The sequence below is a fragment of the Crinia signifera genome, chromosome 1, assembly GCF_055691185.1.
Source record: "Crinia signifera chromosome 1, ASM5569118v1, whole genome shotgun sequence".
Classification (NCBI taxonomy): Eukaryota; Metazoa; Chordata; class Amphibia; order Anura; family Myobatrachidae; genus Crinia; species Crinia signifera.
This window is the reverse complement of record NC_139217.1, coordinates 400,099,608-400,125,055: the sequence shown is the minus strand read 5'-3', so window position 1 is coordinate 400,125,055 and position 25,448 is coordinate 400,099,608. Positions and strand designations below refer to the sequence as shown.

Genomic DNA, 25,448 nt, shown 5'->3' with positions numbered 1-25,448 from the left:
TCACGCCCCCTTCTTGGCCACACGAGAGTCCCTACCTCAGACAAACAGAAGTTGGGAGGTATGCTTAAGTCCTTATTAGTGTCGTGCAAAGTCCTTACACATTTCGAAACAAAGGACTTTGTCAGAGGGCTTCGGCCCTCTGACAAAGTCTATCATGACTAAACGGTGTGGGTGTGGCCTAGCACAAGGGGACTCACTTCATGCAGTGATGTTATATTAACTCAAATGCCTTTTATACTGACGGTATTTTAATTATATAACAAATGTGAGCGACGCTGGCATTTTTAGTAGATATTTTGTGCATCTCTCACAGAGATGTTGGCACTCGAACGGTTAATACCAACTTTTATGGTACGTGATTTTAAACCGCTGTTAAATTATTCAACCACAATAAATGAAACATTAGGCAGATTCATGCACTATGGAGCACCCATCTTTATTTCTTTGATTTTAGATTATTTACCATTGTGGATGCAGATTATATTGGAGGAGTTGCCAATCTTTAAGATCTATACTCCTTAGGACTGCTTAGGACTAACTTCACATTCATAAGTAATGATGGGGCAGATGTATTAAGCCTTAACAAGAGATAAATGCAAGTGTGATAAGGAGAGATAAACGTCCAGCCAATCAGCTCCTTACTGACTTTTTTCAAACACAGCCTGTAACATGGCAGTTAGCAGGTGATTGGCTGGGCATTTATCTCTCCTTATCACACTTGCATTTATCTCTTGTTAAGGCTTAATACATCTGCCCCTTTGTTGTTTGGCACTGTAATCTGGACAAATAAATAACTGCCGGCGTGCCCTTCTCGCAGATGACATAAAACAATATATATATGTATATGTATATATATATTTTTAAGATGCAGATCATTTTGTATGTGCAACTTATTCAATTAAAATATTGTTTGAACAATTTCATGTAATGTCACAGGCTTTCAGAGATCAGTGACGTAAATATAAATTTTGCTCCCCCTGCCAAAAAAGCTTGTGGCGCACCCCGCAAACCCCCCCCCCCCCCCCCCCGTGCTGTGGGAGCGCAGCTGCCAAGCATGACACACACCGCCGGCCCAGGGCTCCTTGCTGCTTTTCATTACACCTGGGCCCTGCAGACTCCATCGGCGCTGGCTCCCCCAAGCTGCCGCAGGGTCTGCCCCATTATAGTTACACCTCTGACATGTGGTGGGTTAATGGCTGTGGAGGCCCTGCTAGTATCAGAGATAGATATACACATGCAATCTTATTACTGTCTCACTTATACCCCTTTCAGACAGAAAAAAAGACCCGGGAATTTCCCTGCTCTTGCCGTGTCGACCCGGGTTTTTCTTCTGTCTGAAAGGGTCAACACGGGTCTAAAGTTCCGGGACTTCGACCCAGGTATTTACCTGGGTTTTTCCCGGGTCTGTATTCCAAAAACCCGGGTCGCCGGCTGTCTGAAAGGAAACGACCCGGGTTTTTGGGATTATTACACATTGTTAGGCACTGATTGGCTCTGCTGGAGAGGTGCTAGCTGATTGGTTGTGAGGATAGGCTTCTCTGATTGGCTGGGAGGGCATGGCAATGGAGCTGCCCTCTGAGGTCATTAGGGAGCTGAAAAAAGGATAGCATGGCCCACTGGTAGAAGCAAGAGGTGAGAGCTGCTGGCAGTGAGAGGGGAGGAGTATATCGGCAAACAGATGACTGGGACAGTCAAAGATGCCACAGTGTACTCAAACATTGCAAATATACTGACAGCCATGTGAGGTAACATGTACCTTCCAGTATATAAAAACAATAAAACTTGTTTACAACATATCCTTGTGTCATGCCATGGTTAATACAATGCAGTGAGCAGTCACCACCCACTTTTGATGTCCTCATCTCAGTGTGCCTTTAAAACTGTCCTATTCTTATGACACACAGGGGCAGATTTATTAAGCTTGGTGAAGTGATAACGTTTCTGGTCTTTATCACCGGCCAATCAGCTCCTACCTGTCATTTTTCAAACCAAGCCTGTAACTTCACAGGTAGGACCCTGATTGGCCGGTGATAAAGTACCAGCCACATTAACACTTCACCGAGCTTAATAAATCTGCCCCACAGAGTTTTGCAGGAAAAATCCGGCTTCTGTGTGAAAGGGGTCGACACGGGAAATACCCGGGTTTTTGCTCCTGTGTGAAAGGGGGTCAGCCCCTTGCTGCCTAGTTGTACCCGGGTTTTTGTATCCGGGAAATACCTGGGTTTTTGGGATTTTTCTGTCTGAAAGGGGTATAATTCAACTTCATCCAAAAATTGTGAAGGATGTTGTTTAAAAAATATACAATTCAACTTACACCGAAGTAAAGTAAAAACACCTTCTTCTGCATTTTTGAGTGTGATAATAATTTGGGTTTCTGTGGTGGGTGTTTAACAAGCTCTTTTGAAACTATGCTGAGCTGTTAAAATGCTGAATATTTAATTATTGTAATTGCTTGGTGTGGCATATGAGACCCTGGAGGAAAAATAGCACTGATAGAAGTACTTAGCATTTACATGAGCAGTACCAGGCCACAGGTCACAGCAAGTACACATGTTATCGCTAGCATCAGGTTCCTTACAGAACACCGCCATTGTTTAACTGACAGACATATGAGTGAGCTAAAGACAGATTGTGATCATCTATAACAGGGAAGCAATTACCTTAAACAATGTGCTACAAAGAAACATCTTCTAACTAATCCATAATTTTAGCATCCATTTCTACCTTCTTGTATCTGTGTATTTGTAACTTGTACATTTCCTGGGAATGTTTTAGCATTTTTTCAGTGAATACCCTCGGGATCCAAGTTTCTGGTTAGCTGTAGTAGAACGAGTTCAGAGAGCTGCCTGTAATATCTATATATTTAGGCTTACAATTAATACCTGCATGGGTAAACAGTATGGGACTGATGCATATTAGAATCTTGTATCTTGTTTTCACACTGGGCATGCACTGGAGCCAACCAAGTGCAACTATGGCTATTGCAGAGTCATCTCCACTCATAGCTGCAGGGGTGTAACTGGGAATTAACGGACATTCAACTGTAGGCTAAGATCAGGGGGCAGTAAGTGCTTGTACATCTATATATGCCAATTTACAGACATATCTTTTGCACTAAGGATAAGACTGAAGCAACCACACGTTGATGGTGGTGATGGTCATCAATCCAAGTGCACGGGTAGGTGTTATCTGCTCCGAGAGACCAGTACAACTCATAGGCGTGTGCACAACCCATTTGGATCATAACATTTGAGTGTAGAAATCAGAAGACACCTGTCCTGGCACTGTACATTGTAGGCAGAGCTGGGTGGATGCTCCAATCCAACACCATCAAGGTCATTGTCCAACACCAAGGCAGAGCAGTAGTGATGGGATGAGCTGGAGATGGGAAAGCCAGGGTTCACATACCTTCCCTTAAAAAAAAAAAATCAGGTGGTGTCACACGTAGCCGCGACGGAGCGCGGCGGGTACAGTACTCACCCGTCCGCGCCTGCCGCCGGCTAGCGTGTGCAGGCTCCGGTCTGCGGTGTGCGGGTAGCGGCAGCTCTGGGTAGGGATGGCAGCAGTAGTGGTGCCGGGAGGCCGGCGTCGCCATCTTGGTTGAGGGCAGGAGACAGATTGGCCCAGAGTGGAGGTTCCCTCCTCATCCTGTGCTGACAGCCAATGGCAGCCATCCCCTGGGGATATAGGGGATCTGCCTAGGCTGTTCAGTGTCAGTGCAATGAGTCTTTGGAGTCATTCACAACTCCTAGCTGATTCCCGGATCCTGGCTCTTTCTCTCCTGACTCTGGTGCCTTGCTCCCTGCATCTTGCTACAAGGAAGTTTTCTCCTGACACCAATGCTGCAAGTCCTACCTAGTGCTTGTTCCTGCTTGTGTCCCAGAATTACCCTGCACAGCTTTCCGCTGTCCTCCTTCATACAACTCATTCATTCCATCATCTTTCAGTCATCCGGATCCATTTCTTCTGTCATCAAATCAACCTCCTTCCGGATCCTCATCTATGTACTCTGGCTCCCCAAGTATACGTTTCCAGATTTCCCTGCCCGTTATTAGTATTGTGCTGGACTCTATTTAATTTATTCCAACTGTCACTTAAAGAAGTATTTGAGTGAGGTTTATCATTTATGAAATCAGTTATTAAACCTGCACGTTTCAATCCTACTCCTCCTGGTCCGTCTCCGGTTCCTGTGCACCGCACGACTCCATCCAGCCCTTTAGCCGTGACAGTTTGCACTGACCCGATGGAATCGGGTGAAGCACAGGCCTCCATGACGGATGTTCTTCAAGGCATCATGGCTCGATTGGAACAAGTAGAGACTACCCAGCGTCAAGTGGCTCAATTTCTCCAGACCTTGTCATCACCTCAGGTGGCTCCCTCAGTTTCAGCAGCACCAACCTCCGGAGCTTCGGCCTCTGCTGCTCCCCCTGGGCCAGCTGCTCCTCACCATCTACACCTGTCAACCCCCAGTAAATATGACGGGTCCCCGAGGGGGTGTCGAGGATTCCTGAATCAATGTGACGTCCATTTTACCCTCCAGCCTTCCAATTTCCCCTCTCCCAAGACTCGGGTGGCTTACATCGTGTCCCTACTGGCGGGCCCAGCCCTGGAGTGGGTGTCCCCCCTTTGGGAGCGTGCGGATCCCATCCTCAATAACTATGAAGAGTTTGTGGCCTCCTTCCGTCGCATCTTCGACGAGCCTGGCAGAGTGTCCTCCGCAGCCACAGAGATCCTAAGGATTCGTCAGGGCAGTCGCCCAGTGGGACAATATGTCGTACAATTTCAAACCCTGGCTTCCGAACTCAGATGGAACGAAGAGGCTCTCGTTTCTGCCTTCTGGAACGGCCTAGCCGGGCGCATCAAGGACGAGTTAGCAACTCGCGATTCTCCTTCCACCCTGGCTGAACTCATTTCATTATGTAACAAAGTCGATCTGCGACTCCAAGAACGCCAACTTGAGAGGAATCGCTCTGATTGCCTTCGCCCTCGATTTCCTTCCAATGTCGCACCAGCCTCCAAACCAACCCCGCCTCCTGCGGTGTCAACAGATGAGCCCATGCAAATCAACCGCTCCCGTCTCTCTCTCGAAGAGAAGTCCCGAAGACGGCGAGAGAATCTATGCATGTACTGTGGCTCCTCAGCTCACTTATTGGCTTCCTGCCCGCTGCGGCCGGGAAACGACCGCTCCTAATCTCCCCGAGGGAGGTCCGATTAGGAGTCTTGCTTCCATCTCCCTCTTCTTCTGATTCCACCATTCCGGTTACCCTTGTGTGTCCCCAAGGGAGAAAAAGAGTTCAGGCCCTATTGGACTCTGGAGCAGCGGGAAACTTCCTTTCTTCTTCTTTTGTCACCCAACATGCCCTGCCTGTGCAACCCCTGGATCACTCGCTGGTCCTCACTGCAGTGGATGGGAGTCGAATTCGTAGTGGACAAATCACCCATCAGACCACCCCGGTGACACTGCTCATAGGAGCTCTACATCAAGAGACCCTCGAATTCTTCATTCTTCCACAGTCCTCACACCAAATGGTCCTGGGCCTTCCCTGGCTCTCCAAACATAACCCACACATCGATTGGACCAATATGGAGGTCAAGGCCTGGGGAACAGATTGCCAGTCTACTTGCATTCCTCAGATCCTTCCGGTCTACCAGACCCATCCACAACGTGAGGGTAACTATCCTTCATCCTCTTCAGCTCCACCCTTGTCGATACCCGCACCATATCGTTCATTTACAGACGTATTCAGTAAAGGTGGTGCCGACACCCTGCCTCCTCACCGTCCTTGGGACTGCCCGATAGAGCTGGTGGCCGGGAAATTCCCTCCTCGTGGCCGCATCTATCCCCTGTCGCTACCTGAGACTGAGGCCATGTCCTCGTACATTCAAGAGAACTTAAACAAAGGTTTCATTCGACCATCTACTTCTCCGGCCGGGGCCGGGTTTTTCTTTGTGAAAAAGAAGGATGGCGGTCTTCGGCCATGTATCGACTATAGGGGCCTGAACGACATCACCATTAAAAACCGCTATCCCTTACCCCTTATCGCAGAACTATTCGACAAGATCAGAGGGGCAGCAATCTTTACTAAATTGGACCTGCGAGGGGCCTACAATTTGATCCGGATCCGTCCAGGTGACGAGTGGAAGACGGCTTTTAACACGCGCGACGGCCACTATGAATACCTGGTGATGCCCTTCGGCCTTTGTAACGCCCCCGCCGTCTTCCAACAGTTTGTAAATGATATCTTTCGGGACTTGCTGTACCACTCCATCGTAGTCTATCTAGACGATATACTCATCTTCTCTCCAAATCTTCAACTTCACAGACAGACAGTGTCCGAAGTCCTACGACGTCTTCGCCAAAATCAACTGTTCTGCAAGTTGGAGAAGTGCGTTTTTGAGGTCACGTCCATTCCATTCTTGGGTCACATTCTCTCCGCCACTGGGATAGAAATGGACCCAGAGAAGGTGAGAGCCATCCAAGACTGGGCAGCCCCCACAACACTCAAAGGAATTCAGAGATTCCTAGGGTTCTCAAACTATTACCGGCGATTTATCCGGAACTTCTCTACTATCGCTGCTCCCCTCACTGCTCTCACTTGCAAGGGAGCTGATCCAAGCCGATGGTCGCCAGAAGCATCCTCTGCCTTCCAGCAGTTAAAGAGAGCATTCATAACGGCACCAATCCTCCTCCAACCAGACCTCGACAGGCCCTTCATTCTCGAGGTGGACGCATCCTCGGAAGGGATCGGGGCCATCTTGTCACAAAAAGGTGAGGATCAAGAATTACACCCTTGTGCCTTCCTCTCCAAAAAATTCCTCCCGGCAGAGAAGAATTACCCCATCGGGGAACAGGAGTTGCTTGCAGTCAAAACTGCGTTAGAGGAGTGGCGATACCTTCTGGAGGGGGCACGGCATAAGATCACCGTGTATTCAGACCACAAAAATCTGTCCTTTCTTAAACAGGCTCAGTGCCTTACTGCCCGCCAAGCCCGTTGGGCCATGTTTTTTGAACGCTTTGACTTCCAAATTAAATTCCGACCTGGAACCACGAATACTAAGGCAGACGCTCTATCCCGCTCCTTTGAGACGACCTCTGACCTAGAGACACCTCCTCGTCCAATCCTCGATCCGCTGGTCTTCGCCCAAGTAACCGTACAGCCATCTCCTCCTCCAGGTAAAACGTTCGTTCCCCCCGAACTCCGCAAGAAAATATTGTCATGGGCACATTCTTCCCGCTTCGCAGGGCACGCAGGAGCACAAAAGACCTTGATGTTCCTGTCACGTTCTTATTGGTGGCCAACCATCCGCCACGACGTAACCAACTTCGTCGCTTCTTGTGTAAGATGTGCTCAGCATAAGGTGCCCAGAACAACTCCCGCTGGTCCTCTCCGCCCTCTAACCATTCCCACAGAACCATGGACCCATCTGTCAATGGACTTCATTTGCGAACTACCTCCCTCAAAAGGTCATACCGCAATCTGGGTAGTGGTCGACCGATTCTCGAAAATGGTCCATTTTTTCCCACTAAAAGGTCTCCCCTCTGCTCCAGTACTGGCTCAGCTATTTATCTCAACCATTTTTAAACTTCACGGACTGCCCAAAGAGATTGTATCCGACCGCGGAGTACAGTTCGTTGCAAAGTTCTGGAGAGCTCTCTGTGCCGCGGTACAGGTCAAACTCAAGTTTTCCACTGCCTTTCATCCCCAGACCAATGGCCAGACAGAACGGGTGAATCAAGACTTGGAGGCCTTTATCCGACTGTTTGTCTCGTCGTCCCAAGATGACTGGGTGGATCTTCTCCCGTGGGCAGAATATATGCATAACAACTCCTATCACTCTTCCTCCGGAACCACCCCCTTCTTTACAGTATTCGGCAAACATCCACGATCTCCGGATTTCTCAGAATTATCCTCTTCCGAAGTTCCTGCAGCAACCACTTCATTACAACGCTTTGCTAAAATCTGGTCGGATGTCCACACCGCTCTTCTTAAATCTTCCGCCCGATACAAGAGGATGGCAGACAGGAAAAGAAGGGCAGCGCCCAGATTGAAAGTCGGAGACCGGGTATGGCTGTCTACCCGCCATATACGCCTCCGTCTGCCCTCTATGAAGCTGGCTCCCCGGTTCATTGGGCCATACCCTATCATCCAAGTCATTAATCCTGTCGCTTATAGACTTCAACTTCCTCCTTCCCTAAGGATTTCGAATTCCTTCCATGTGTCCCTCCTCAAGCCTTTAAGGTTGAACTCTTATCAAAAGAAGATTCCCAAACCGCCCAAGATTAACTCCGAAAGTGGGGCTGAATTCGAGGTAAGACGCATTATAGACTCTCGCTGCCGCAATTCTCGTACCCAGTATCTGGTGGAATGGGTTGGGTTTGGTCCCGAAGAGAACTCTTGGGTGGATTCCATTGATTTGCACGCTCCAAAACTGGTAAAGCAATTTCTCCAGAGAAATCCGCACAAGGCCCATAGGCGCCCTGGGGTCACCCTGAAAAGGGGGGGTACTGTCACACGTAGCCGCGACGGAGCGCGGCGGGTACAGTACTCACCCGTCCGCGCCTGCCGCCGGCTAGCGTGTGCAGGCTCCGGTCTGCGGTGTGCGGGTAGCGGCAGCTCTGGGTAGGGATGGCAGCAGTAGTGGTGCCGGGAGGCCGGCGTCGCCATCTTGGTTGAGGGCAGGAGACAGATTGGCCCAGAGTGGAGGTTCCCTCCTCATCCTGTGCTGACAGCCAATGGCAGCCATCCCCTGGGGATATAGGGGATCTGCCTAGGCTGTTCAGTGTCAGTGCAATGAGTCTTTGGAGTCATTCACAACTCCTAGCTGATTCCCGGATCCTGGCTCTTTCTCTCCTGACTCTGGTGCCTTGCTCCCTGCATCTTGCTACAAGGAAGTTTTCTCCTGACACCAATGCTGCAAGTCCTACCTAGTGCTTGTTCCTGCTTGTGTCCCAGAATTACCCTGCACAGCTTTCCGCTGTCCTCCTTCATACAACTCATTCATTCCATCATCTTTCAGTCATCCGGATCCATTTCTTCTGTCATCAAATCAACCTCCTTCCGGATCCTCATCTATGTACTCTGGCTCCCCAAGTATACGTTTCCAGATTTCCCTGCCCGTTATTAGTATTGTGCTGGACTCTATTTAATTTATTCCAACTGTCACTTAAAGAAGTATTTGAGTGAGGTTTATCATTTATGAAATCAGTTATTAAACCTGCACGTTTCAATCCTACTCCTCCTGGTCCGTCTCCGGTTCCTGTGCACCGCACGACTCCATCCAGCCCTTTAGCCGTGACAGGTGGTTTACATCTGCCCGGGGTAAGTTGCGAGTGGTTATTGTCAGGGTGGAGATGGTTTGTGGTAAGTGGTCTATGTTCTGGGACTTGCATATTGCTCCCCACTGTTCATCACATTGGGGGTGAGGTACCTGTATGACGCTTCTATTACACATTATATCTGGGACTTGCACAGGGCTTTCCCATAGCAGCTCTCTCTATTTACTGTAGATGCCTTTACAGATTGATGACAAAAAGTAACCTGCCAACCCCTCTCACATGCAGGACGCATCGGCCTGTGGGTGATACAGTAGTCACTCCATAATTTTAATGGTTGGGAGGTATGCATATAGTCCATCTGGAAAGTATTCATAGCGCTTCACTTTTTCTACATTGTGTCATGTTAAAGCCTTATTCCAAAATGTAACAAATTCATTTTTCCCCTCAAAATTCTACACACAATACCCCATAATGACAATGGGTGGGATTCTCTAATAACCCCTGGTGCACATAGCCGGCATTCACATTGTTAATAATCGCATATGCAGTAACATATGCGATTATTAACTCAACTGTGCAGGGAGGAGGAGATCACCGGTCCGGGCAGCACAGCAGGAGGCTGCCCGGACACAGGTGAGGGGGGTGCGTCGCAAATCGGCGGGGGGGGGGGGGGGGGGGGCGCATGGGGCGGCGGGGGATGCGAAGGGAAGCCCATAGGCTTCCATGGGGTTACGCCATATAGAACTGGCATAACCTCCCGCAGCGAAGCCCCGACAGTGGGGCTTTGCTGGATATGAAAATGCGGTAAAAACCCCGAAAACAGGGTTTTTACGGCATTTTTAGTTTGGTGAATCTCGCCCAATGTGAGAAAAAAAAGAGTTTTTTGGAGATTTGTTCACAGTTATTAAAAATAAAGGTACTCTTTACTTAGTTGGGCGCCCACGATCTCCATCGCGGGCGTCGTGAGTAAAGAAATCGCGGTGATCGCGGGCATCGCGGCCAGTACATTAACGGCCGCGACGCGATGCCCGCGATCACCGCGATTTCCCATGGGGTTCAATGTTAAATTTAGTGCTGCCCGCGATTTTACATTCAATGCTTCAATGGCCGCGATTTGGCCATAGGAATCAATGTTAAATGGGCTACAGAGCCCAAATAGGCACAATTAACACTTAAATGTCCCCCCAAATTTGTTACGCCACCCCACGATCCACGCCAACCCGAAGCGTGGCGAGCGCAGCGAGCCCGCGAGGGGCGGCGGTACGCGTCCTCCGACCTTTTCATACCCCCACTATCCACGTCGGCGTGGAGTTGAGAATAGAATAGTGTGGCGAGCGCAGCGAGCCACCGAGCCCGAAGCGTGGCGAGCGGACGCGGATACCTTCACAGGTAAACGTGGCCCTACGCGGGCTTCACAGGTATCCACGTCCCCTTGCGGGGCTCGCTACGCTCGCCACGCTTCGGGCTCGGTGGCTCGCTGCGCTCGCCACACTATTCTATTCTCAACTCCATGCCGACGTGGATAGTGGGGGTATGAAAAGGTCGGAGGACGCGTCACGCCGCCCCTCGCGGGCTCGCTGCGCTCGCCACGCTTCGGGTTGGCGTGGATCGTGGGGTGGCGTTACAAATTTGGGGGGACATTTAAGTGTTAATTGTGCCTATTTGGGCTCTGTAGCCCATTTAACATTGATTCCTATGGCCAAATCGCGGCCATTGAAGCATTGAATGTAAAATCGCGGGCAGCACTAAATTTAACATTGAACCCTATGGGAAATCGCGGTGATCGCGGGCATCGCGTCGCGGCCGTTAATGTACTGCCCGCGATGCCCGCGATCACCGCGATGGGCGCCCAACTAAGTAAAGAGTACCAAAATAAAAAACTAAGAAATAACATTTACATTAACAGCCTTTGATCAATACTTTGTTGATTCACCTTTGGCAGCAATTACAGCCTCAAGTATTTTTGAATGTGATGCCTCAGCTTGGCACACCTATCTTTGGGCAGTTTTACACACTTGCCAATGCCGACAACAACTAGCAATGAGTACACACTGGAGGATTGTTAGAATTTGTCATAATGACTTGTCATTATTGTGAAATACAATTAAGATATTGTCTAATGTGTACTCGGCTTTAAGCCCCGTTCCCGGGGTGACTTCTCCTGGCCTGCAGACTGACTGATGCAGTACAGGGAAATTGCCCTTGGGCTCTTGGTCCGGTCCTGATTCCATAAATATGGGGGATTTTCTTCCCTTCGGCAATAAAAAAGTCAGTCTAGACTGGCTTTTATTCTGGCCGATATCCATCATTTAACGCCTCCCCAGGCAGGCATCACCACGTCTGCGTTCTCAGGGGAATGGTCAGCATTTTTATGGGGACGCCCAAAAAACACTGGGCGTTCCCCTACTGCCGACCCCTGCCCACCCCTGAAGCGAACAGCTCAGCGAGTGTGAAACTCGTCGAAGCGGTTAACTCCTGGGGTTTGCACAATGTGCATAATCGCACATGCGCAAACCCTGAACATCGGGGTAGAATTTGGACCCAACAAACGGGACTGAATCGGCCCCATTGCGATTGAATGAAGCAACTAAAGTTTACACAGGGAAAAAAAAGCAATAATACATCTCAATATGGAATCAGTGACCTTCAGGAGAATCAAGTGCAAAAGCCTTTTCATACTTTAAACTTAAATAAACTCCTGAACTCATGGAATTTACAACTGAGAGATTCGTGCATACACCATAAATAATCCATACCTTAGGGGGAAAGAGCTGCATGAAATATATATGAAGCGAAGTGTGTGTAAAATTAAATAAAACGCACCCAGCGAATAATATATTTTTTGTTACTAAACATTTTATCTGTATTATTTAGCAGTGTACCATGAGAATACTAAATGCATTCTAATGAAATATATAACTTATTTGATCTGCTGTAGGACAGTAAATGGGAAAATAAAACTAAATATTATTCTGTCTGCATTTACATTCTACAGCTGAAAGGAAAATGTTCTGCAGCGGGTGGATTTTACCACAGAAATCTTTATAAAAACCCATTTCCTCCTACAATACAGCTATCCGCTTCAAACAGAACACACTGCTGACTGGACATGTTGGGAAATGAAATGGAAATTTATTGCAGCCTGCGGATGACATAAAGGTTGAGTGCCAAGAAACACACAATCATAGTGTAAACCAGAAGAAAAAAAAAATTGAACAAATGAATGAAGGCGTTCCCTGCTACTGGGGGATGCTGTTCTAGTGCTGACCCTGCAATGTGCAGACAATGCACATAGCTTAGGTGCCGCAACTGAAATGATTTGACACGTTTGTATGTCCACAATGCAACCTAAACTCTATGAAAGGTGCTGTATGTAAGAGATTATTTTACTGGAATGTAGTACTAAATCCCCATACACTCTCCCCTCCCATACAACCCCCCCTTGAGACTCCCAAGACCTTCCTGGGTAGCAGGATCACATGCAATATATCGTATGCAGGGCTTTGTCATACATCAAATGCGATCCCAGCCAAGCCTGCCTGGCTCGGATGTGATCCAACAGATCGCTTCTGCAGCCGGTGCAAGATCTGTGCATGGTTCTGTCCAAAAAATTGACTGTTACTCAGACGAGCGATGTATACGCAGACTTATCTTGTCAGGTTCTGCAGAAGGTGCAGCAGAAGTGCTTAAGCTTACTGTTGCAGCCCTTCCACGGTTCTCTCGTGGAGGGGCTGGTGGTCACGACAGGCGGGCTGGGAGTTGGCACTATCTGCTGCTCCTGTCTGTTTCCTGCCAATTTGGTCCCTCTCGATGGGCACCACTGCTGGGAGCCACCATGTTGCCTGGAGTCATCTGACTGACTTCAGGCCAATCATACTGGTTTCCACCCTCCTGGCTGCAGAAGCCAATCAGCAGACAGAATTTGGTATTTAGGGGATGGTCCAAGATTTGCTAGTGCAACATTATTTACAGTCCCACTGTGTATGTGTGCTCTGAGCTCCTTACTGTGGATCAGCAGTCATTTGTTAGTGGTTTACTTCATTATCAAAATCCGGTCCAGCTCATCTGGTAATTTGACGGTTGTTTCCACCGTCACCAATATCCAGTCCAGCCTGTCTGGTAAGTTCTCCAATTTGATTTCCATCATCAGTAATATCCGGTCCAGTTCATTTTTCCAGTTCATCATCAGTAATTCCAGTCCAGTCTGAGAATTCTCTTGTTCCATCCGATCCAGTATCCCTGACCATTCACTGATTCTATCTCCAGCTCTTAAAACTAGTTCGATCATCAATGGCTCTGTGTCAGCCCCTCATCCAGAGGTCACCATATCTGTAGCCAGTGTCCCAGCCAGTCCGACGCTAGCTTAAACACTTCCTACGACAGCGTCCTATCCAGTACATCTATGTTTCAGTTACTCAGTCACAAGTAATAGGTAGTATCCAGTGATAGTATCCAGTGATGCATGCGGAGGGCTGCAACCTTCTCAACAGATGCTCAGCAGAAGATCATTGGCGAGTTTAGACTCCAAACCTCCATTTCGGGTCTTCAAAATCCACCGAATACTCGTCTTGGTTAGTAAATCTTGGTACATAAATCTAGTCATCTTCCAGCCTTCTAAACCTGCATCTGCACTAAGCCAAGGTCCAGTTTCGGCTCCACAAACCCCATCGGTCCTGACAGATCTGATGCTACTTCTTCAAACAAAGCAGCAGATCACCGTCAGGAGGCGTCTACTTACACAAGACCACTGCTATAATAACAGTTTCAGAGATGCACCGAAGACCTTTTGGCAGATGAAATTTGTAGCACTGGGAATGCTCCATAGCTCAGAGTATGTATCTGCACACGTCTTGTGTTTATCAGTCAGAATTCCACTTATTTTAAATTGGAATAGCTTTCTAACAATGAGGCTATCGAACAAAGGCCATGTAGAATGAGAGCATGGAGAGATGCATACACATGTATATCTACCCTATGTGTATCACCCATGTCTGTCTGCCCATCTACATTAGAATGTAAGCTCTCACAAGCAGGGCCCTCTTTATTACTATTACGTGCTTTTCCTTCTCACTTAAACCATATTTAGTGCCATCAAATATGGTTTAAGTGAGAGAGGGGTTTTCTGTCCCCCTGATACTCATCTCAGTGTCATCTGCTGGTGCAGCTATGTTTATGTATCATGTATTTGTCATTTAGTGCCGTCAACTGTAAAAATCACTGTTTCCTGTTTTGTTTATTCTTTCATGTACTCTGAAATTGGGCGCTGCAGATGGAATGCAGTTAAAATCCCGGCGGTCGGGATCCCGGCGTTCAGAATCCCCACGCCGGAATCCCGACCGCCGAAATCCCAACACTTTCTCCCTCCGTGGGTGTCCATGACACCCCTGGAGGGAGAATAAATTAGCGTGCCGAGCGTAGCGAGGCACCGGGCCAGCTGCATGGTGAGCGCAGCGACCCCGCAAGGGGGGGTGATCCACGAAATCCCGCACAGCCCGGAAGCCATGCCTCATCTAAGAAGTTTAGAATGGAGGGGATGGCCACAGCCCGGCAGCCGTCCCTTCCAGTGGTGGGATCCGGCTGCAACCGGACAGCTGGGCCATGGCCGTACCGTGTGAATGGATACAATAGTGTCCACTGACAATTACTTTGCATGGCACGGCTTTTGGCCGTGCGGGATTTCGCCATCCGGCACGAGCCGGAGTGTGTGAAATAGCCCATAAGAATCTTTTTTTAAGAAGGATTTTGGTTTAAGGGGGTTAAAGTGTTATGTCTAGTCTTCAAGTGCTGCAACAATCACAGATCCGATCTGAATATTTGAATGCAGTGAAAAGTTTTCCATTTTCCATGAGAAGGTGATCTATGGAAGGTCAGAGGGGACGAGTCATTAGTATGCACTGCAGTGTGTTAGCTGTTAGTCACACCCTGTATTGCTGGAGGACCTGCAAATCATGTCAAAACAAAAACACTCAGAAATCTACAAAACTAAAGTATTGTGCTGGATATATGTGCAGAGTTTCTACAGAATCTTCATAATATGTGTCTATTTAAATCTTCGTATCAGTCCTAATATCCCCTATAATCTCCAAAAAGAACAGTTTGATTACCTTTAAATTAAGTAACAAGTTAACCCTCTAATGCAGCAGATACAGGCCCTTATTCAGATCTGATTGCAGTACAAATTTGTTCTCAAAATGGCCAAAACCATGTGCACTGCAGGTGGGGCAGATGTAACATGTGCACATTATCAATAATAAAGGGCTTATGCTGTGAAGGTTAGTGCCAAGGCAGTATTGTGGCTATCAGCTCTGCCATGTTAGTGCACATCATTCCCACAACCCCCTGCTAACATAATTTAACTGAAGCCTCATTCATACTAGGAGGCTTCCACAATCAGATGGTAGTTCACATGTAGGCACTGTAATGCTGATTCCATAGGAAAAAATAATTAGTAGTGCTTCAGTTCTGGTAACAATGGGCCTAATTCAAACATGATCGCAGGACAAATTTGTTGTCAAAATGAGCAAAACCATGTGCACTGCAGGTGGGGCAGATGTAACATGTGCAGAGAAAGTTTAAGTTAGGTGGGGTGTGTTGAAACTGACATCTAAATTGCAGTGTAAAATAATGCAGCCAGTATTTACCCTGCACAGAAACAAAATCTAACTCTCTCTATACATGTTACATCTGCCCCACCTGCAGTGCACATGGTTTTGCCCATTTTGAGAACAAATTTGTACTGCAATCAGATCTGAATAAGGGCCTGTATCTGCTGCAGGCGGGGCCGAGGTAACGTGCGAGGAGAGTTAGATTTGGGTGTGTTATTGTGTTTTTGTCTGCTTTATTTTTACACACTGAAATTTAGATTTCAGTTTGAACACACCTCACCCAGATATAACTCTGTCTACACATGTTACATCTGCCCCACCTGCAGTGCACATGGCTTTCCTCATTTTGAGAACAAATATGCCCTCAAGCAAAGTCTTGCTTGAGGGAGAATTGAATCAAGTCTGAATTAGGCCCAATATCTGAATGGTATGAATAAGATGGTATCGAAATCTGTCAGTCTCCATCCCAAAGGATCGTAATTTGGACAGATCGTGGTAAGTATTTAACCTGAAGGTGCGTTTTTTGCCCAGAATGTACAGTATGAGGAACAATAAGGTGAAAATCGCTGGCCAGAAAATTGATCAGTGCGTTCACACTAATTGATTTTCACCCATTCCATCGATTTTTAACATCAGTGCTCATCGCCCTGACATGCACACTAGCAGATATTGAGCTGAAAGTAGCTCAAAACACCAAAAAGTGTGCATGGGCCTTTACCCCTAACCCCGGACCACCAACCTGAGGCAACCCTGTAAGAGCCTGGTGACATCCCAGGGCACCCAATGTGAGACTCACTGCCCTGTCTTCTAGGTTAAGACAGAACATGGACGTTCATCAAATTAGATATTGTCAGCAGTAATAAGAAAAGCATAACTGTGATATACTGTACTCTATCCCAAGGTGAATAAACATCAAAGAAAAAAGGTGACTTTGAGGTGAGCACATAGCTACAGGCAATCATGGATAATATGTCAGCCATCCAATTCTGCCTGTTTAAACTTCTAACAGTGGCAGCGATTAGTCAGCATCACACCAGCCTAACACAATCATATCACTCAGAAATGTGACAATAAATCTGCAAGCACTGGATACACTGTAGGCAGCAGAGATATAAACAATGACAGTCTTTAAACATTAACAATTTGTTATTACCAATGAATGACTTATTATAGGAAATCATTCAGTAATTTCAGTCTGGATGAAGTATGACTAAAACAGACCAGATTCGTTGGACCAAATTCAATTAACAGCAGCACTAAAGAGTGGTAGGCTTTTAAGGTCCATACATTTGTGGTGATTTTGCCCAGTGTGTATGGACAGCGATGATGGGGAAAATCACTGGGCTGCAAATTGCCCTTCTGAGCGAGTTTCCCAGGGGTGGACAACTTTTCATAGCATGACACAATGGAAGGCCATCCACCCCCTCACTAATCTGCTGGTAATACCAGCAGGTAAGAGGCTCACTGCTCATTGCTGCCGCGCATACACACTGGGCGGCTTTTAAACTGAAAGCAGCTCAAAAGCCAAAACTGAGCTGCTTTCAGTACAAAGTAACCCAGTGTATGGGCCTTTACACCAAGGGCTATTCAATTACAGCTATTTTCTCTCACAGTAAATTATCTTCTATCACACTTAAACCCATAGAATCCAATATAATTTTTTGGCATTACGGATAAACAGCTTTGCAGTACCCGCCATCAGGGCAGTAAATACAGACGTCTGTTTGAGCCTGCTCAGATTCAAACAGTAATACATAATGGGGTGTATTCAAATGTGGCCGGCGAGGGGCTTAATCGGCCGTTTACCCCCGCGCTGGCCGATCACCCTATTCAAAGCGCCTGGGAAATCCTTGCTGCCAGAGGACAGCGAGGATTCCCCCAAACATCAAAGCTGGTGGCTAATGCAGGAGCCCACTGCATTTAGCCACGAGCCTCGCTGTTTTAGCAGCCACATAAGCCGCTTCCCCCTCGACGTGTGCAGGGGCTCAGTTGAATACCTGCGAGCTGTGACAGCAGGCAGACAGCACTGCTCGCTGTCACAGCTTGCAGAAAGCATTGAATACACCCCAATGACTGCAGCCTGCACGGTATAGTTAAATAGCCCAGGCAGATGAATAAGCCTGCCTAATGAACCTCGCTAACTGAATTCGGCCCTCAGAATGGAGGTCTGCATTTTCCTGGTAACAAAAGGTTGAATGATGAATTGACAATGACTAAGAATGTGCTCTGTTTTCTTTTGAATTGCTTGGCTAGTTTTACTTAAATATTATTTCAGTTGTACGGTCTTCTATGCCTTGCATTACCACATAATCACAGAACATTTAATTCCACGATTTCAAAATGGCTGTGTAGTGGTCCTGTGAGTGTGAGGACCAATTGGAAACAATTGGTTACAATGTTCACACCCTCCTTACCAACATGAAAATGTCCTTGGCTTTCAGGTAGTTTGTGAGACAACCCAAAAATGTGGAGCAAAAAGGATACATGCAGAGAGTTAGCCCAATATTAGTAATAGGTGGAAACGCTGTTGGTTTGTGTATTTTTAAAAATTTGTGTTACTGTATTCTCAAATGACAGCTATACAGGGGGGTGCTGAATACAAATCATCCTGCACTGACTGTGGATACTAGTAGTAGAGGCTTGCTGGAAGTTGAAGACTAGGGATAAGTAACTGAAAATTTGAATAAATTCCAACCTAAAATAAATCCTGCTGTGTTTATCCACTACATGTGGCGAGCATGGGGGAGGTAATGACCTTCCCTCCTAATAAACTTGTGTCAACACATTAACATGTTTTATATACATGACTGCTAAAGCCCAATAAAATCCCAAAGACTAAAGTGTTTTTGTGAGAACCATAATGTAGGCCAATCCTAGACCAGAATGCCAAGGTTACGCAGAAGCTACTAAGGCAGTGAAAGGTGTAGGTGCAGTGTGATGTGATGCAGAGCTTACATGATTCTATATACATCTACAGTATATACAAAGAGAATAACAAATGTAAATGCCCACTGGTTTTACAATGTATTTGAATATATGTGAAAATACAATAGTATGGAACAACGTATAGACAAGCTCATGGATGCTCATTAATGACCCAGCTTTAATTTGCTTTCAGTATAATTCCACGTTATACTTTAATTACTCTCTTGCCATCACTGTGAGTTTATTCTTTGTAGTCTGATTGTCATGATTCAATTACTTATATCTTAATCACATGAAGCTTTCTGATCACCATGCACCACAATGCATAACAATGAGATGTTTAAATGCTTACATTAGTGTTTTATGTATTCGCTCAATGGCCTCTTCCAGCTCTTCCTTCTGGTCAGGTACAAAGCGATACTCCGACACATAACCGGCTATGTTTTTATATGGATCGTAGTCACCGAGTTCCGCTGGAACAGACAGAAGTTAGGATTATTTTCTAAATACTTTTCAACTTTCATGACATTAGTAAATCACTAACAATCTGTTATCAAAACTTTTCCTTATGTTGTACAGTTATGAGGCCAGTTTTCCAAATCGAAACACCCTGCCAGCCATTACATGGGCTTATAGCACTTGTGCTGTGTCTTTATAAGCATCCTATTTCATAGAGTTTATGTTTTTCCTCTGCTTGGTAAATAGGGCCTAAATCATGTTTCTACACAAATGCAATTGAGATTTTTTTTAGGCTACGGAGCTTCTAATGTTGGCAAGTGAAGTTCTCACCCAGAAATGAAAAGAAACATCCACCAAAGTCATAGAAGCTGCATTCATATTCTCAGCCTATACACAATAATGTACGGTCAGATGTTAAAACTTCATTTTGTTGTCCTGTCAAGGGGCAATGACAATAAACTAATCTGAATCTGAATAATGAGGAACATTGTGTCTGAGGGTTGGTCTCTGGCTGCACAGACTGGACACAACAGTAGCGGTGCAGGTGGCTTGCTTTTGCTAGCTTGCAGCTGATGGCAGCAGCCGAGTCACGCCACAAACCACTCCCTATACACTTCCTATTATCACCTCCAAACAGTCACTTCCTGTGAAATCAATTTTTCCATTAAATAATCATTACAAGTGGAATCGCAGCAGCATCTCGGCGCATGTGTATTATGACTGCAGAACATCTCGGCGCATGTGTATTATGACTGCAGAACATCTCAGTGCATGTGTATTGTGACTGCAGAACATGCACAGTCTGACGATAATCGTTCAATTGCTGGAACATTGGCCATTGCAGGCAAACATGATTAGGCCCATAATATAGATTTTGTATGTAAGAAATGCTAAGATAGATTTCTAAGCTTAGAACAGCATGAACCTGCTGGAGGTGCAATGCGTTACGAGGGCCTGATTCAGACCTGATCACACCGTGAATTTGCAGCAGTCAACGTTTGGTTAAGCCACTGGCCACCTATGGCTACATATCCATTCGCAGCCGTGTGAATATGTCCAATGCTTATTGTAACAGGATCACCATTGAATGACTTTTACACTGGCCACAACTCATTGCAGTTGCCGCGTAGCCCGAGACTCACACAGGGTGCGATGTATAAAAGCATATTCAGACTGGTGCGGACGTCACACATGCTCAGGCCTGCCTAGCATTGTCCCAGACACTCCCAGCGTTTTCCCAGACACCTACTTTCTGTCAATCACCTTGTGAACGGCATGCATATAGAAAAAGTAGGACTTCATTGCAGGATGGCCTAGCACAGGCATTCTACGGGCCATACGCATGTGCAGTGTATCGATAATTGGCCGCTGTCTGAATTCACAGCCATACAATCAAGTCTGGGCCCTGAATCCAATAAGTTCATCAACATTTCTGTGGAAACTACCAGGCTTGCATAGCAAGGTCACAGCATTTACAGAGAGGAATACTGCCGCACCTGATTGGAGGAGTTGGTCGGAGAGATTGGGCATCTTGTAAAGTACATATTAGGTGCACTGACTGCTATGTCCAGTTAAGTGGCGCACAAGTCTTGAAAAATAAATAAAGAAGTAGAGAATTTTTAGGAGCATTTTTGGAAACCATCCTCACAGAGAAACTCCCCAGTGGCGAGATGGTGGACACCAGGTTTTACCCCACATTTTATTGTCTTATAGGTACACATTAGGGGAGATGCACATATCTAGGCAGACCTTGTCCAATTTTAAATAAAGCTATAAAACACAAAAGATGTCCACAACATTCATGGCAGTAACAAGCATGTGTGACCTGCGCTGCTGCTGGGGTTGCGGCCTGGGCTCTGTCCAGGGCGTAGGGCTGAGGGTGTGGCTTGGTACTGCCCTGGCAGAACCCTTTTTCTGCTTACAGGGTACCTGAAGCCATACTGCAGGGGGGGGGGGGGGGGGTGCAAGCAATTATCCTAATGTCCCTTCTAGGAAGCCCAGGTATAGGAACTGTAGGTAGGTGCCTTCTTTCTAGGCAGAAATATAAAGAATTGCAACATAAAACTACTTGTCCACTGCCAGTCCTGTTAATGCTAACATTACACTTTACCAATGGGTGAGCTTCAGTAGAGGACGGCCTCAGGGGTTTCCCAGCAGAGGGAAACTCCCAGCATTAGACAGTATCCTGCATGGCTCCCAACTGCAGAACCATATTCTATTTACCCTATAGGGCTAATTCAGGTGCGATCCAGTCCACATTATACTTGATGTTTGGGTCCTGCAATCAGAATGCAGAACACTGAACGCCTCTGCCTGTGACAGTCAGAGCCGATCACAGGGGTGGCCAGCATTTCTAGAAACGGGAGCATGTCTTCGCCATATTCCAGGAGTGGCCAGGCCAAGGACTGCGGCGCAATCTTCTCTGCTTCACAAGCTGGCCTGTGACCGCAAGCCTGAGTATGGTAAGACTTACTGAGGCTGCAGTCACAGAGGGACACTTGCGACCGATGGTTGCAATGTTCCTCTTGATCTGCGATCGCATCGCAGTTCGATGCAATCACAAATGTAGGTAGGGGGTGGTATGCACCTGCTCCTGCATTTGCATTGCTTAAGGATCACATATGTTAAACTGCTGCGAGCAGCTTATTATAGGCGATCCAAGCTGAATTGGGCCCCATAGTCAGACAAAGGGCCTTTCCTTTATAAAATCAGACCAACTGTAAAGAAGATTTTGCAGGAAGGATACAGGCATTTTGTTGGGCTGCTAGAAGTTACAATACCCATGCTTATCATTCGTTCCTGGAATGACACAAACTAAGTATACACAGAGAAATATAGATTAACAGAAGGAAATATTTATTTATCTCCTCGGCTAGATTTTAAGTAATCTTGAGGACTGACATTTTAGCATTTGTTTGGCGGAGATGCACTTCAAGGTTGTTTGTGGGTGATAGAAAAACAGCTTAAAAGTTCTTTATTTATTTTCTAGAAATGCTTTTCCATTATAGAGAGCTGAACTCAGAATGTTATCAGACCGGAGTCTTTCAGCAAAGGAGTAAACAGGAACTTTCGGCTTGCTGAATCTTCTATTGAAGAATCATCCTTTTTAAGCTAAGGCACCATATGGCCTTTCTTTGGGAAAGGACATCACAATAACGGCCAAGAAATAAAAAAGATAAATCAGATTCCACATAAAATGGCTGCTTATATGTATTTGTTTGTTTTCTTCTGTGCAGATTCTTTGGCCCAGACTCTTTTAACACAAATGTATTATGTGTGTGTGTGTGTGTGTGTGTGTGTGTGTGTGTGTGTGTGTGTGTGTGTGTGTGTGTGTGTGTGTGCGTGCGTGTGGGGGGGGTTTGCCTTTATAAATCTGTCGGTATTGGTTATCTGATGCAGGACAGTGCTAACCTCATTGAAATTCCTCACATTCAGTTGCCTTCATCCATCCGGCAAGTCTATAATGTGCTAGGAAAGGATTAGACTGTATATTATACACTTTCACCAACAAACAATACAGCAGAGAAAGAATGTCATTGTCACCAGGGACATTGAGAAGATGTAAATACTGGGATGTATTAGTGGGTGGCTCACTAACAAAGTGCAAAGGTGCATGTTTGCAGAGACCCATAGCAACAAATCAATCAATAGACTTGTGCAGGCAAGTGAATGTACGCTAATATATATTCACTATTATGGGTCCTTGCATATTGGCACTTCTGTTCGTAAATAACCCTCACTAGTAATATTGTATTTGAATTCATTTTAAAATGAACATTTAAAAGGACTGTTGCTTACAATGACATATATCATGGACTTTTTAGAATGGTTTACTAATGCCAAAAATAAGTTGTAATCCACATAATATAAAATAATGGCATGTATGGTTGACAATGTAGTAAAATAAAAAAATACTAAATGCTCCTCCATACAGTGCTCCAAAGCTACAGCTACAGCTACAACGGCCATCTTGCTACTGATGCCGCCTGAATTCCTACAGTACATGTGCATTCAAGTATAGGGAAAATATATTAATCTGGAATTTGTGGGCTATTGTTGAATCTGATAATGTTAATTCAAAATGTTAATTACCTCCTGTTACTTTCCACAGTTTACAGATATACAGGATCTAAGGATCATTTATGAGCAATATAAATATTAAATCAAAGTAACATTTTTACAAGTGCCCATACCACCCCCCCTCATAACCATCATTACATCCATGAAGTGCTGGTAAACCCCAAAGGACAACTGTGACTATATAAATAGGAGTGGCATATACTGCAATAGGTTCTCATGCAGAGGCAGAACCGCCATTGGTGCAGCAGGTACAGTGCACTAGGGCTAAGGAGGACTAAGGGGCCCACTGCTGCCTCTCCCTGTCACCCACTGCTGTGTTGCACATTGTGAACGTTGGTTGGGGTGAAGGAGGGGGCCCAAATAACATTCTTGCAACTGGGTTCACCACCCACAAGTACCGCCACTGTCCTCATGCACAGATGGCAAGCTGTGTGGCATCTCTGTTAAAGTTAATCTTGATCAAAAGATTTAGTGCAAGTTTAATTTTACTGGTGCAACTGTGAAAAGTATCACATACACAGGGAGAATTAAATTAAGTATTTGGTCTTTATTTTGTAAAGCAGGTCACAGCATACCAGACCATTTCCACAGGCAAGCGTAGTTACAGGAATCCGCATATAGGTAATTACAGCATATAAAATACTCTTGCAAATGTTCCAGTGGTCCCTACCATAGCCCACACCCTGGCCTAACGCTTGGCCAGCTAATACAACATCAAGAGCATTTCCCCTTTGCCCTGGAAACACTTATATCAGGAGATCACAGGTGCTGCTTATTACACAATTTTGCATCTGCTTCTGCTCCAAAACCTGGTCTGGATCCTCCTCATTACTCTCATGCGCACTGCAAAACCAGTTTGATTTTGAAGTGTAAAGGATTGCCGCTTTAAAAAAATTGGTACTTATGTAGTATCTGGGCGTCCGATTTAGAAATCGGATCTGATCGCATCGCATCGCATCGCATGCGACCAAATCGTATGCGATGCGATGGTCAAGATTTTTCCATAGGATTCAATGTTAAAATGGTCTGAGTCCATTTTAACATAGAATTCAATGGGAAAAAGGGGTCCTTTTCCTTTCCCCACTATCCAAGTGGGCATGGAGTTGGATATAAACCTGTGGCGAGCGTAGCGAGCCACCGAGCCCGAAGCGTGGCGAGCGTAGCGAGCCCCGCGAGGGGACACAGAATACTTTTTAAGAAATATGCGTCCCCTCGCGGGGCACGCTTCGCTCGCCACGCTTCGGGCACGGTGGCTCGCTGCGCTCGCCACACTATATAAAATCAACTCTATGCCCACTTGGATAGTGGGGAAATGAACAGGACCTTCTTAACATTGAATCCTATGCAAAATCGCATTGAATCGCATCGCATCGCATCTGATTGTATGCCTTAAGGTAAGGCGTACAATCACAAAATCGGCAGCCCAGATACTACATAAGTACCAAAAAATTTGGAGATTTCTTACCAAATATCTCACTTTCCTATTAAATGTCACCCTCTGTCTCTGCCACACAAAATTATTTATTCAAGATTTTTTCGGCCTGAGAGTTTCTTTCTGTGGTATTGCTAGGAACAGTTTGTGCATATGATGTTAATAATACAGAAGGGCAAATTCAAACTAAAATGATTTGTCATTCAAAAACTTTTTTAAATGCATTTAACCATCTCATATACAAGTCTTTCATTATTATTACTATTTGTTTTGGTGTACTTATAATTTTGTTGTCATTTTGGGTGGTGGAGGAGGAAGGTAAATATCATTAGGTGCACTGGTGCCATTACAACAATAATAATAACCCATTGTACAATATGCTTTACAATGTACAGTGTGTTTATGTAAACTAAAGCCTCATACACACTACCCAAAACAGGCATTGGATGATATAATTAACAGTGCATGATATCGTTCAGTGGCATCGCTGGGAACTGCTGAACGTTCGGGTCATTGGCTATATAGCCAAATTGACCTGAATGTTCAGCCGAGAGGGAGAGTCATTACTGATCTGCGAAAGCACCCATAGGCCTTATTCTGATTGACTCACTAGAATTTGCACCCTTGCGAGTCATCCAGATTCCGCTCAGCGAATGGTGGTATGCCCGCC

The 25,448-nt window shown here is 46.0% G+C and overlaps 1 protein-coding gene across 2 annotated transcripts in view; it reads right to left on the bottom strand.

The window, feature by feature from the left end:
- The window catches only part of EPB41L4A (erythrocyte membrane protein band 4.1 like 4A), a 223,892-nt gene that overhangs the window by 103,953 nt on the left and 94,491 nt on the right, over window positions 1–25,448 (bottom strand). For both annotated transcript variants that reach the window (XM_083151665.1, XM_083151666.1), the window contains one exon: window positions 19,160–19,280. In XM_083151665.1, coding sequence (XP_083007791.1) covers window positions 19,160–19,280 — 121 coding nt within the window. The remainder of the gene's footprint in view (window positions 1–19,159; window positions 19,281–25,448) is intronic.